The sequence below is a fragment of the Colobus angolensis genome, unplaced genomic scaffold (assembly GCF_000951035.1).
Source record: "Colobus angolensis palliatus isolate OR3802 unplaced genomic scaffold, Cang.pa_1.0 Scaffold227, whole genome shotgun sequence".
Lineage (NCBI taxonomy): Eukaryota > Metazoa > Chordata > Mammalia > Primates > Cercopithecidae > Colobus > Colobus angolensis.
This window is the reverse complement of record NW_012115455.1, coordinates 1,311,918-1,326,442: the sequence shown is the minus strand read 5'-3', so window position 1 is coordinate 1,326,442 and position 14,525 is coordinate 1,311,918. Positions and strand designations below refer to the sequence as shown.

The 14,525-nt window shown below is 34.1% G+C and overlaps 1 protein-coding gene across 3 annotated transcripts in view; it reads right to left on the bottom strand.

Moving 5' to 3' along the window:
- Nucleotides 1-379: 379 nt before the first annotated feature.
- The window catches only part of HMGN5 (high mobility group nucleosome binding domain 5), an 86,739-nt gene continuing 72,593 nt past the window's right edge, over nucleotides 380-14,525 (bottom strand). For 2 of the 3 annotated variants that reach the window (XM_011944119.1, XM_011944120.1), the window contains 6 exons: nucleotides 8,049-8,186; nucleotides 6,267-6,296; nucleotides 5,207-5,236; nucleotides 4,904-4,957; nucleotides 2,541-2,678; nucleotides 380-1,557 (listed from right to left, as the gene is read on the bottom strand). In XM_011944119.1, the coding sequence (XP_011799509.1) occupies nucleotides 961-1,557; nucleotides 2,541-2,678; nucleotides 4,904-4,957; nucleotides 5,207-5,236; nucleotides 6,267-6,296; nucleotides 8,049-8,063 (864 nt within the window). In that variant the 5' untranslated portion in view covers nucleotides 8,064-8,186 and the 3' untranslated portion in view covers nucleotides 380-960. Of the gene's footprint in view, nucleotides 1,558-2,540; nucleotides 2,679-4,903; nucleotides 4,958-5,206; nucleotides 5,258-6,266; nucleotides 6,297-8,048; nucleotides 8,207-14,525 lie in introns of those variants that run through there. The other variant, XM_011944121.1, reaches the window with a different exon arrangement.

Here is a 14,525-nt window from a genome sequence, read left to right as displayed (position 1 = left end):
ACATATTGTGTGATTACATTGATATTAAATGTTCAGAATAGACAAATCCATAAAGACAGAAGGCAGATTAGCGGTTGCCAAGGGATGGAAGGTGGGGGATAAGTTGGGGGAAAATGGGGAGAGACTGCTAACTGGTGCTTTGTTTCTGATTTGGGTGATAAAAATGCTCTGGAATTAAACAGTGGACACAACATTGTTAATATACTGACAACCACTGAATTACATACTTTATTATTTTTATTATAATTAAAATGGTGAATTTTATGTTATATTAATTTTATGTCAGTGAATATTTAAATATTTTCATGAAAACTACAATAGAAAAAAATTAAGCATAATATTTCACTAGCCACATTTTTGAAGATATAACAAAACACAATCATCGTCAGAGTCTTTTTATTAAGATAAATCCAGTAAAATTTGTGCATTCACATATAATCAAAACTGCCCTTCTGAAATAAACATATGTATTTATTTTAAAAATGTGAATACAATTTCACTTTTCCCAAGCTAATAATAAAGTTATATTTGGGAAAGATAAGTTTAACTCTTAGCATTACATGAAAATAGTTCACCTTCTTTATAAAAGCATCCTAGAGAACAAGAACGTTGGATGCAACTCTTTTTTTGGGATCCCTCACTTTATGAAATTATCACATATATAAAAGAGTAAAATTAAAATTCAAAGATTTGACACATAACTTACACAACACGAAATTCACTCGCAAAGTTGAAAGCATATTTTTTTCTATATATTCCACTACTATAATCACAAAATTTATAGATAAATGTTTCATGTTAGAAACTTCATGGCTAATAATCAATATGAAGATGTTCTGAAATTAAATCAATGCTAAAGAAAGACTGTGTTTATAAAATTTTTGATAAAAATATTTATCTCTATTAACTTTACAACATGAAGGTACACGTTAACAAATTATGAAACTATATAGGGCAGTTTTAAACAATACTCTGCGGTTCCTCTATTTTTCCATCTTCTTCTTTGATCTCATCTTTCTCTTTTCCTTCTTCTTCTTTTTCATCTTCTTTCTCTTTTCCAGCTTCTTCCTCATTTCCACCTTCATCTTCTTTTCCATCTTCTCTCTCTTTTTCATCTTCTTTGACTTTTACATCTTTCTCTTCCTTTTTATCTCCCTTCTCTTTTCCATCTTCATTCGCTTTTCCATCTCCTGTTTCTTTTCTATCTTCTTCCTCTTTTTCATCTTCTCCTTTCTCTTTTCCATCTTCTCCATTTCCTTTTCCGTCTTCACCTTTTTTTCCATCTTCTTTCTCTTTTGCATCTTCCTCTTTTCCATCTTTTCCTTTCTCATTTCCATTTTTATCCTCTTTTCCATCTTCGTTCCCTTTTTCATCCTTGTCTTCTTTTCCAGCTTCCCCTTTCTCTTCTTTGTTTTGATCTTCTTCATCTTCTTTCTGATCTTCTTTTTCATTTTTTACTTCTGCTGCTACTGCTTCTTTCTTTTCTCCTCCCTTTTCTGTGGCATCTTCAGTATTTTCTTCTTTTACTTCCATAATTTCTTTTTCAGAAGCTGGCGCCTGTATGCATGGTGAAAAAAAAAAAAAAAAAAAAAAAAAGATACTGTTAGTAAATTTAGAACCATTTCCCCTAAATATTTACACTGGATTACATCTATTTCACAGAAAGACTAATACTTCTTTTAAAGAAAGTAATTTTCCTGTGAAAGAAGCCTGCTAAATATCACATTATGAGAAAACATTCTAAGAAATGAGATTAACTAAAATATGTCCACAGAAATATCTACAAATAGATATTTGAAACAATAAATAAATAAACATAAATAATTTTCATTTCAAATATGAATCACAAAGTAAATACTTAAAGGATGACATGTATTTATTCTATATCAGCAATTCCTAATGAGGACTATGCATGTAAACAAAATATAGTCCTTGGAAAAATAACATATTTTGTTTCTATAATAATGATATTTGTTTTTTATGTAAAAATTACTTGAAAAGTACTATACCAGATATTATAAGATAACTTACAAAAGATTTTCCATATTTGCATATGTTTGGTTTATAGATTTGGTGACTACATCCCATTTTCAGTGTTTCATTACAATACCTAAAAATGCTGTATGCATTAAATATGCAAAATAAGGTTAAAAACATTTATATAATGATTTGCTTTGTCATCTACAGAGGAAATAAAAGAGTCATAAATGCTGGAAAAAGGATTTACAAATAGCCTGTGTGCTGATAAAATGAATAAAGATTGGCCTGTATTTAATAAGAAGGTGGTTATGTTAGTACTAAGTCATAATCATTGGCATTGTTCTAGTAGCAGCAATGCTAAGCCACTGCTTGCACTACTGGTCCCTCTAAATTCTCATATCTTAAGTTAATTTTATTTTCCCCTTAGATACCATTATACTATTGAACCACGGCTCACTTAATTTTTTCCAACTTGTAAACTAAAAGGCAAATAGGATTTCTTTCAGTTGTACCCATTGTTAAACTTTCAAATAGATAAAACTCTTAACATTAGAAGATACCTCTGTAATTTTGGCTTCTCCATTTTTAGCATTTTCATTGTAGTCTTCTTCAACAACTGCTTCTTGCTTGGTTTCAGCAACTGCTTGGGCACTTTTATCTATGTTTTCTTCCATCATATCACTTTTTGTCTTCATTTTCTGCCAAGCAATATGAAACAATAAAAGTAAATATACAGTTTAACTGTTGTGTTGATTAAATGGTCACAATTATTTTACCAGCTATTGTAATAATTTATGCAAATGCTTTAAAGTATCACATATAAACCTGATATCAATAAAATTATCATATAATACCTTCATTGTAAGTTTCATTGTAAGCCTAAAACAGCATTAAAAATGTACAATGTTCCCTTGATACAAATAAAATAAATTTTCTTTTAAGTTGAGTGATATAGATGAGAGGCAACCAGTTAGAATGCTGACTAGTTGCTGCCAAGGACAAACTGCTGGCATCAAGTTAGACTGATCAATTAGTTCCCTCTGACCAGAGAGGGTCAGTTTATTTTTGTCAAGTCTAATTAATAAGGAACAGGGTTTTGTTGCTTGTTAAGCCTCCATTGGTAATAATTAAGAGAAATGCTGTTAGTGAGAACATCAATTTAGATATATTTTTAAAAGACCTTATGGTGATGTGTTTCAATCTTTGTATCTACAAGTTTGGAATGCCCTGATTCATGACGACTTTACCAAGAAAAATTTTTGCCTACCTGTGTATGTAATAGAAAGACCACTGGATTGAGGGGCCAGAAAACCTGTGTTTGAATTCTAGATCTGCCACTTATGTGATGTGATCTTGAGCAAAGGCATAAGTATCTTTGAGGCTGTTATTTTCAAATATAAAAAGAGACTAATACCACCCACCTCACAGGGATATTATCAGGAAAAAATGAGAAAACACATGAAAAAAAAAAAGCTTTAGAAACTGTAACTTATAATATAGATATAAGTTATTACTCTTTTAACACATGAGAAACAGCCAAGGAGGGTAAAGTCTATGGTTACATAGTATATGTTTTAGTCTAGCCCTTTTCTTTTCTTTTCTTTCCTTTCCTTTTCTTTTCTTTTCTTTTTTTTTCTTTCCTTTCCCTTTCTTTCCTTCCTTCCTTCCTTCCTTCCTTCCTTCCTTCCTTCCTTCCTTCCTTCCTTCCTCCTTTCCTTTCCTTTCCTTTCCTTTTTTTCTTTTCTTTTCTTCTTTTCTCTCTCTTTTTTTTTTGAGACAGGGACTCCCTCTGTCGCCCAGGCTGGAGTGAGGCAATCTTTGCTCAATGCATCCTCCTCCTCCCAGGCTCAAGCAATCCTCCCACAACAGCCTCCCAAGCTGCTGGGACTACAGGCATGCCCGGCTAACTTTTGTATTTTCTGTAGTGACGATGATTCACTATTTTGCCCAGGCTGGTCTCAAACTCCTGTGTTCAAGCAATCTGTCTACCTCGACCTTCCAAAGTACTCAGATTACAGGCGTGAGCCACCACGTCTGGAATTACTTTCCTTTTAAAAGAAAATACGCTGTATTTACTGTTTTAAAAACTTAAAAGTTGAATATTTATCCTGACATAATAGTGGACTTGAAAAGTAAAATGAAGAAAAAATACCTTCTTTTGTCACCATTAAATATATCAATTATTACTAAAACTTCAATTGCCCTAAGTTTAGCAAAATTTTTTAACAAAGGATTTCATTTATGAGCATGATGACAGTTTATGTTTTCTTCAACTACAAAGTGATAGGATTAGATGCTCTCTAATGTTTCTCATAGCTTTAACCTTTTATGATTTCAGGAATTCAACCAATATTCTTATGTATTAAGCAATTAACAGTAAACTAAATATTGAGATTGTATCTATTCTACATGCCTTTAGCCACAACACCAGAGTATATAAGTCTATACAAAACCAACTGTTTCCATTTGAAATTAACATATGCAAATACATCTCACATATATATTATGTAAATAATTATATATAATCTTATATATACTTTGCCAACTGTAAAATATTATCAAATGTTAGTTACTACTTTTATTACAAAGCACAACTTTGGGGTTACTACTGTTTTCACCTTTTGTTTTCCCAGGGAAATAGTATTGTCACTATATGATAGCAAAGGCATCTACATTTAATGGGCCTATCCAATTGAAATTGTTTTGTCTCCACCGAATGAAAATGTCAAAACACTGTGGACAATCATAAAACAGGACCAAATATTCCCCACCCAAGGGGTGTACATGTATCATATGAAAGAATATAATATATTACTAACAGAACAAAATATAAGCAAAGTAAAATGATCAGCTGTATGCCATTTCAAAAATTATTTTTTTAAAAAAAGCAAATTTATTTCAATATTCTAAGTTGAATATTTACCCTTGAACTTGATGTTCTTTTGGGCGTTACCTCTGGTGTAAAGGGCACAAGCATCTGCATCAAGTTGTGGGAAAGGAAAAGAAAAGGAAAACAATCACATTTGAAGAAAGAACGTTAAAAAGGAAATCCAACCTCTGAATTAAAATAAATGAGCATTAGAAAAAAAAAAAAAACACATTTCCTTGGTGTAACAATTTTTCTTAAAACTTCAAAAATAAATCGTGTATTGAATTTTATAGGATTCCCTAAATTTTAAAATGACATTTCATAATACATGGGCTACTTTTTGAAAAGATTACTTACAGCAGACAATCTGGCAGATCTTCTCTTTGGCTATAAGTTAAAAACAAAAATCTGTTAAGTGAATTATGGATACAAAAAGCTATAATTATTTTTATTGAGGTCAAAATATTTGGTGTAACAATACATAAATATTGTCATTAAGGAAGCAATTGTGAATTTGGTTAGAAAATACAAGAGAAATATAAGTTTTGATTTTTCCTTCCTCTGAACACTTTATATACTAAAGATAAAGTCCCAAATTAAGCTTAAGTGGCTAGGCTAAATTAACACAGTAGCTAGTAACAAGGAGCACATTTAGAAATGAAAATATAGCCTTTTCTTGCCAAATGACAAAGCAATTATTTTGCTTAAAAGGAAGAAGTTCTCTCTACATCTGAACAAGCACAATAAGGTCTTAAATTCCAAGAAGCTTGCAGTTTTTAATACTTACTATATATATTTTTCACACTCAGTATATTTTTATTGTGCATTAATTAGATTAAAATTAATAATATGCATTGACCAAAACATTTTTAAGGCCATAAAGGTAAACTGAGAGGTTTCTTTAATATAATTGTCACACAACAATGATTCTCGCTTGGTAGGACATATAGAAGACGGCATACTCTAAGAGTTAGAACAATATATATTGAATACAACAACAAAAACTTATATATAGTACGTTAAGAAATGTTTCACATACGTGAACGTTTAGAGCCTCAACTTTCTAAAATAAGCAACATGTAAGCCTGTAAAGTACACACGCCAAAATGATAGTCTAACCTACAAAACACCCAAATAAAATATTAGCACATCTCTATTGTCAAGAATATTTCCTTACCATCATTTCTATTAAAAAAAAAAGTGCAAAGCCTTTTCTTTTATTTTGAATGGCAATTTAAAAAAAGTCCTATCTTCTGAAATTCAGATATATATTTTTGAGAGAGTTCACTGGCATACCATATTGGTACTCATATTGTACAAATATACCAACCAGCATCTATTTTTTAGCTGCTTATGTGTGTCAAGTTTATAAAACGAGTGGTATTTCCTAATAGATGCTAAGACTAAAGAAACTCACCTCCTGCCTCATATCACCTTGACCTGCAGCCTACACAGAGGAGAAAACCACACAGAAATAAGGTCATTGATATAAACACATAAATCAGAAAACACTGCCTGCGGATTACAAATTTCAATATAATTGCTTATTACTTTCTCCTGGGTTCCTGCTCAAGTAGACACGTGTTGTTTCTTAGGAACCATGCTACATACTACTGTTTTACTAATGTGCGCCAAGATGCAACTGCATGCACAAGACATACTTTTACACAATTGATAGTTAATTTCATCCTTTTGTGTAAATTGCATCTCCTGAAAGTAAACCTCTGTAATTTTGAAATCCACCTGCTTTAGATAATGTAAAAGCCAGAAATGTGGGAGTGGGTCAAATGAAGGCGGAGCTTCATGCAATTTCCCTTTCTTGCCTTATGTTTGCCATGCAATTGTACCTATCTTAACCTCTCCTCTGACTCTGGACTATTCTTTCCAAGATTTGCATGCAAGAATTACAGCCCCCACAGTGTTTTGTGGGGTAGACCTCTTTGCGACAAAGTCAATGCTTTATTCTAAGACACTGGCCGCCGATTTTAAAACTTCCCGCCACTACCTGCTTTAAGGTTGCTGTCAGCTCTGCAAAACAGCAAGACCTACTGCACAAGTATAGAAAAGCACAGTGGCGGGAATCTCAGGAAGGGGGGATGGTGATTAGAAACAGTTGCTTTCCATATCTGAGCAGCCCTTTAGCCTGAGAATTATTAAGCTATTGCACGATTCATACAATCACAGAGCACGGAGGAATTTCAGTATTATTTCTATGTTTTAGGAATAAGGAAGGTGGGCTTGTTTATAGGAATAATCCAGAAACAATCATAATGTCTTAAGTTAGCACAGTGTTTTACGGTTTTACCAAGCAATGAAACAGCGTTCGATTTCACTTCTAGGGGACTAAGAAAAAAACAAAACAAAACAAAACAAAACGCCGAGGGTGAACTTGTTTCCTGTCTGAAAGGAGCCAGGAATTGTGAAGTGAGGGTTTGCAGAAGACCTGTGGAGTTCGAAAGGCTCAGATCAATTTTGCATTACTAAAGTCAACAAATTCATGCTACCCCAACATCAGCAAGTTTATCCGACGCTGTTTCCTTATAATCTTCCCATCTTTAGCTAAAGAGCTAGGGAAGGTCCAGCTTTCTCACCCCTGAAGTTTTTAATTACAGCGGTGAATCTCTGTTCTCTAGGACAGTTTGAAGTCTGCGCCGCCTAATGGCACAGGATTACCATTGCATAGCCATCTGGCCTGACAAGAAGTGGAGGAGGGAAGAAAAAAAAAAAAAAAAAGAAAAAAGAAAACGGGAAGAACAAAGGCAAATACAGGAGAAAGACATGGCTTTCGTTCCCCAGACGGGACGGTTCCCCAAGAAAAGCCGGTGGCAGAGGAGGATACTGAAGTGTGGTTGGGAGAAGTGTTCTCCAATAGGGTAAGCGGAGGAAGGGGGTTGGGGTAGGAAGCGACAGCACAGCGCTATGGCTGTTTGTAATTCAGCATGGAGACACCTTTCAAGAGATTCTCCCCTTAAACAAAACACTCCAAAAGTGAACTACCAGTTGCATGCAACACCATCCTAAACCTTACACCGACTGCTCTTTGCCCTTCTCCCCCTTTCCGTTTCATTACATCACAAAATGGAAGAAGCCAAAAAGCTTTAAAAAAAAAAAAACCAAACAAACAAATAAATAAATTCTTCCTATTAGGAAATAGGTAACTCAGCAGCTAATTCCCCGTCTGTCTTTCCATCTCACTTACCTTTCTTTTGGGCATTGTTGTAGCTCTCTATAGGAGATCTTAGTCAGCAGAAAAAAAGCCGAAGGCAGTCACTGCCTGACTGCTCCAAGAGCAAATGAGTTTTCAATGAACTAATTGCAGCACGACCTGTACTCGCCTCTTAAAAAAAAAAAAAAAAAAAAAATCCCTCGTTATTGGCAACATTAAACACGCCAAGACGCAACCAAACTACGTGAATGGTTAACCGGAGTGGGAGCCACATTGGAGTGACAGGTTCTCACGCCAATAAAGAGAGGCAGCCGGCTTTGAGGGGTGTGGCCCGCGAACTTGCCCGAAGCCCTAGTTCCCTGTCGGCTCTAACCGCTGGTGTAGTGGAGGAGCACGCGAACTTAGCAAGGGCTAAGTGATCAGGGATAAGAACGGCAGGAAAGCCAGAGCTGTCTTGATTAGTTTTTTTTTTTTTTTTTTTTTTTATGTTATGTTATAATGACAGACGAAAGCCACAACAGTTGCTTTCTTCACAGTCTCCAAACCCGCCACCCTTCCCTATTCCTAGCGGGGAAAGTGCTTTTAAGACCAGTTGAGTCTGGGCTCCGGTCTTTCCCTGCCTCCTTCGGTGGGATGGTGTTGAACCGACAGGAACATTCATTCAGAAAGTGCAAAAGAGTGGAGATGTTTCTCTGGTGTGGGAACATCCTCCCAAAGCAGAACTGTGGTGCTGGCAAGGAGAGGGTGCCAAAATGGCGTGTTTTCCGCAGGTGGAGAGTAGCGACAAAACTGGGAGCTATACCGTTATCCCACTTGGAGCGGGTATACGAAGAATTCAGTGGGACTCCGAGGGAAATGTGTAATAGCAGAGGTCTATCCAAAGGAATAGCCCTGAGAATAGATTTTTAATCTGAAGGTTGCATTTAGTGAAAGGACACAAGAGGGTGCTATCCACGAAAGTGTTTAGGACTCAGAACCTAGACTAGCATAAGGCGATTGAGGTACTCACCTCAGGCACAAAATTTAAGCTTGTGACAAAAACCCAGGAGACTAGGATGAGGCGAGTGAGGTGAGTCACGCAAGTGTAGGGTAGGATCCTGTCTTTATTTAAATTTTTGAAAAAACTTAAAATCATAGACATTTTTTGCAAGAATTTTTATATTTAAAAAGATTGTCTAAAAATATTAAGTATCTTCATTACTGAGTTTCTAGGTGGCCCTTTAAAATTTTTGCCAAAGGAGAATGTCTCCATAGCGTCACTCTAATCCCAGCCATATTTAGGTGACTTTCGACTGTAAGAGAGGCTTATAGGTGCCTTTCAGTGTCAGTTTCTGAGACCTAAAGGTTTCAGGGTTGAGGTGGAGATTGATGAATAAATTACTTTGGAATAAATATGATTAAAATAGAGGATCTAATTCCCCACCGCCCTTTCTCAGAGGCGCCTTGATGTGGTTGTGTATAAAAGTGCTCCCAAACAACAACTCAAATCCTTATCCTGGAGGGTTAATCAAAAAAGAAAGTTAACCTTTTGAACAGTTACTTTAGGAAGAATTCATTTGTGTTCATGTAGGTTAAAAAATTTGGAATAATCAGTTTAAGAGATAAAGAGATAAACACTGTACCTGCTACAGAGTACCAAACCATCCCTTCAAGCAGAAATACAGCCTAACAGAATAACCCATTATAATTATATTTACTATTGTTTTATTATATTATTTTTATTTTGTTACATTTTTATATTATTATTATTATTATTGCCCATTCTTCCCCAGCACTGATAGTGTGGAATTAAATAGATCAGGTAGAATAAGCCTGCGTGACTGCTGCTCAGTTTCCTTCCCCCAACTTCATACTGCATTCCAATTCAAGTAAGTAAATCAGAAAGACATTTAAATTGCTTCCTTGGTCCACAGTTATTCGGATAATCCCTAGATGTTCCTGATGTCACATTTTGCCCTTATGGTAAAAGTATTCCTGGGTGAACCTAGATATGTTTCAATCATTTTATTCTCCAACAGTTAGAAGATAAGCATAAAAATTGATTTTAATATAAGGATTGCCTCATAAGGATAAGGAGAAAAATGAAGGGAATGAAAATTTGTCAGCCGTGGAATGCATCCATTCAACAAATTCTTATTTAGCATTATTTTGTGAGTCGGATTTTGTTTTTGTAGACTAGCTTATGAAAATGTGAAACCCTGTAGCATGCAAAGTTGCATTACACAGCTTCTGTCTTTAAGGAATTTTATAATTTTGTAGGATTGAGCAAACAGATGCATACCTATTTACAAATCAAAGCTGATTGTATTATCTGAATGGTGCAATCTAAATTCAATAATAAAACAGGAGGGAAGGATCTTTTAGGACTAAGGTAATTTGGCAAAGGGTTTGATTGAGGGAGTGGAATTTGGCTTGCCTGTGAACAGTTCGGCAGACTGTTACATTATAGCAAATGCAGAGGCAGGAAAAGTTTGTACTTGTTCAGGGAACATAGTGCCTAGTCCAAGTGGGTTGAAACAAATTATCTTGAGGAGCCTTGGAAGGTAAAGCTTAGAGATTTGAAGAAAAGCAAAATGTGCAGATCAGTGAGCTCTAAAACTCCTCTTAAATTTGTCAGCAATTTTCTTTTTTGGCTGGGTTTTCCTTCTTGAAGGCTAACGTGTTGCAACTGTGATTTATATCTTATTAAACTGAAAAAATAGTCATGCATGCAAAAGAACATCTTCTAAGTGTGAAACATCCTTCTGTTTCTTGACCCCAATCCCCCATCTCTTCATGTTCTTCCTTCTAACCATTAACCAGAGCAGTCCTTTACATTAGCAAACCTGTTCAGGCGCTTTGCCTTTGCAATATTATTACCTCTGACTTCAGCCCCATATATCTGCACCTATCAAATGTTTACTAAACTCTTTAGACCCAATCCAAATATCACCTCTTTGACAAAAGCCTTCTTCACATTTTAGCCCTAAGAAATTCTTCCGTCCTGTTATACTATACAATTTAGATTGTACCACTCATATGACACAAGCAAGCTTGATTTTTCCTTTCTTTCTCAACCACTCCATCAAACTTCTTCAAATTGAGTCAAACTTGTATATACTTATTTCCTTTTGCCCAAATATTTACTCAGCATATCACACTCTACATATGTTCTGTAGAATTTGCTACTTTTACAATATATTTTTCTAAAATTGATAAATTATTGCAGAGTAAAAAGGTTATTTTTGTGTAATTATCAAACTGAGACTTTTTACTGGACTACTCTTTTCTAAAGTTACTTTGGCTTGTTTCTCTTTTTATTAATGACTAGGAAAATTGATTGCCAGGATTCCCTTATTTTACCTGGCTATTAAGCATGCCTACTACCGCTCCCAAAATTTACAGGAACTGTAACATGTCTATTTAGTAACCAGTTGAAAATGACCCAGGAAGATATGAAAATCTACAGATTAAAGACATTAACATTAAAATATTTTGTGACAGAGAATCCAAAAGAAAATATTATGTATTTTAGGAATGCTAGACAGCCAAGATAAAACAGGTCTTCAAATGTTCTGTATATTCATAGTTTAAAATTATATATATATGATTAATTAAAAGCATTCTAGATACACTACTTTGCATGCAAAGGGGTCTCAAAAATACTGATTGACTAGTAAAAAAATTGTATTTTCTCTGTTAAAATATCTCTAATTTTGACCTCATGCAACACCATTATTATTCCATTGTATTTTAATAAAATTAAAAATTGGAAAACTATTTACTATTGTCAGCAAATAATGCAAGACTTCTAGTATATTATTAAAATACAGTGTTTTAGATATTTTTTGTTGGTATTTTCAGAGGGTAAAATAAATACAAGTCTACAGTGAGCCAAATAGATCAATGCACTTATTTCTGAGCCTTGTTTAAGATTGATATGAGAAATTTATTTGGATTGATGATGCCACTTAGCTGAGATTGACTCTGGAAAAACTATAATTCTGGTGACCCACATCTTCCTATGCCCTATGTTTATTTGCAGCAGACCCAGGACTAATAAAATACTGAATTAAAGAGTGGCCACTGATATGATAGCTAGATTATTTTTCCAGTGGTAAAAATAAATTGAGCGGCTTTCTAGGGGTAGAAGGCATATAATGCATTTTATGTTTCTATTTGTAAAATTTCTACCAACTTTTAAAGTAACAATTTAAAAGAATGCTATTTTTAGGCTTTCAGACATTCAAGTTTGGAGGATACTGATAGAGATTTTCTAGTTTCAATACCCTTGGAATAAACACAAGTCCAGAGAACTTAAATGACTTGCCAAAGATAATCTATTAAAATTTAAGCAGTTGGCCTGGTGCAGTGGCTCACGCCTGTAATCCCAGCTCTTTGGGATGCCGAGGTGGCCAGATCACCTGAGGTCAGGAGTTCGAGGTCAACATGGCCAACAGGGTGAAACCCCATCTCTACCAAAAATACAAAAATTAGCCAGGCGTGGTGGTGGATGCCTGTAATCCCAGCTACTCGGGAGACTGAGGCAGAAGAATCACTTGAACCTGGGAGACAGAGGTTGCAATGAGCCGAGACCACGCCATTGCACTCCGGCCTGGGTGACAGAGCAAGACTCAGTCTCAAAAAATAAATAAATAAATAAATAAATAAATAAATAAATAAATAAATAAACAAACAAAAATAATCAAGCAGTTTTTTTTTCACTTCTTTACTAAAAATTTTATCTATGGTTGTGATATCAGCAATTATACAATTTATACAGAAATGTTAATGACTAAATGACACATTTGCTAAACACGAGTTCTATTCCATCTCAATGACCTTAAAACTCAAGAAAAAACTCTGACTGTCAACCTACTTCGGATATATCTTTTTACTGATTCATTGGATCCTCACTCATCTATGATCTTAAACTTGTATTCTCTAGTCAGTTTTCTATACCTCAATAAGTAGAAAATTCAGAAGAGAGAAACTACTTTTTACCTTATTCCTTTATTTGCTTTTTGGTCTAAGGTAAATCTAGTGAATGTGAGTTTTTAATCTTGAACATCCAAATGCTTGCCCATGTTTTCTTCTTTCCCTTGCTAGAAGAGAGGTTTTCAGATAAAATTGCAGATGAGATTCATTATCGGTTAAAAGTTATTTGAAGATTTCTAACATCCAGTAGGTGTCATCATTTACTTGAAAAGAATTTCAAATTTTCTTACTTTATAAGATTTCTGCTTCCCTTAAATGTATTTATAATACATATTTATTGTTTAAAATTAAAAGATTAATTGTATATATTAAGATTACAACATGATGTTTTGATATACATATAATGAAATGATTACTATGGTCAAGCAAGTCAACACATTCAACAACAAAAAAATTATTGTTTTGTGGTAAGAGCACCTAATATCTACTCTCTGAGAAAATTTCTAGGGTATTTACTAAATCCTATCTATTGAACTTAATTTATACTTTTTGTACTATGTTTTTGCATGAAATATGAGACATTTAAAATCTTAATATGTTTGGAATATTTAACCTTCATCCTCATCTTGTAGAAGCACAGATATTAATTCATAGCTTATAAAATATGAAAACACAGATTGTGACACTTCTGAAGTTGTGCAGCTATTGTGGCACATTGAAAAAATGACATCTTTAGTTTAAAGCAATTATATTTTCACTTTATTTATTTTAATTGGCGTTAATGCTCAGGCTTTTTCTCCTTAGAAAGTTCATGAATGCTGGTTACTCTTATAAAAAGAAATGAAACAAGAATTCAAGAATTGATAAATGCTCCATGCTGCCTATATGAGACAAGAGCCTATTTTCAAGAATAGATCAGTTTTCGGTGTAGTCCAACTGTTCACTAGTGAGGGTTGATTAGAAATAATCACCCTTGGTGTATATGTGCCACATTTCTAGAACTTAAAGTATAATAAAAAAAAAAAAAAGAAATAATCACCCTTCATGAGAGAATAGTGGTGACCTGTCAAATAGGTTGTGTGTTAGAAACCAACGTCTTTATTAAGAAAAATATTCAATTTAGTAAACTGATGTCATTTTAACCAAAAGCTAAAGTTAAATGAGATTTTTTAGATGCCTGCAGCAATTGATTTTCTTCAGTTTGTGTTATGCTAGGATTTGTTTATCCTTTTCCTGTTTTGGGCCTTATCCATTCACTTAGAGCCTTACTTATCAGATCATTTTATAACAAGCTTCATATAACCTACGAATTGTTTTATTTTGTTGTAAATTATTTGAAACACATGGGTCATCAATTGGAGCTTGCTTTAATTTAGATACACTTAAGGTGAGATAAAACGATGTTAAAACTAGTTGTCTTTAATCCTCAAAGTGTAGATATGAACACTCTGATGAAGTAGTAGAGCTCAAGTAGATTTTATTGTATGGGGAATTGGCAATCTATGCTATTACTAACATTAACTGTATAGTCCTTTAAGAGGATAAACGGACAAATGGCTGTTCAACAAAGGTATTAAATTTTTAAATGCTCTA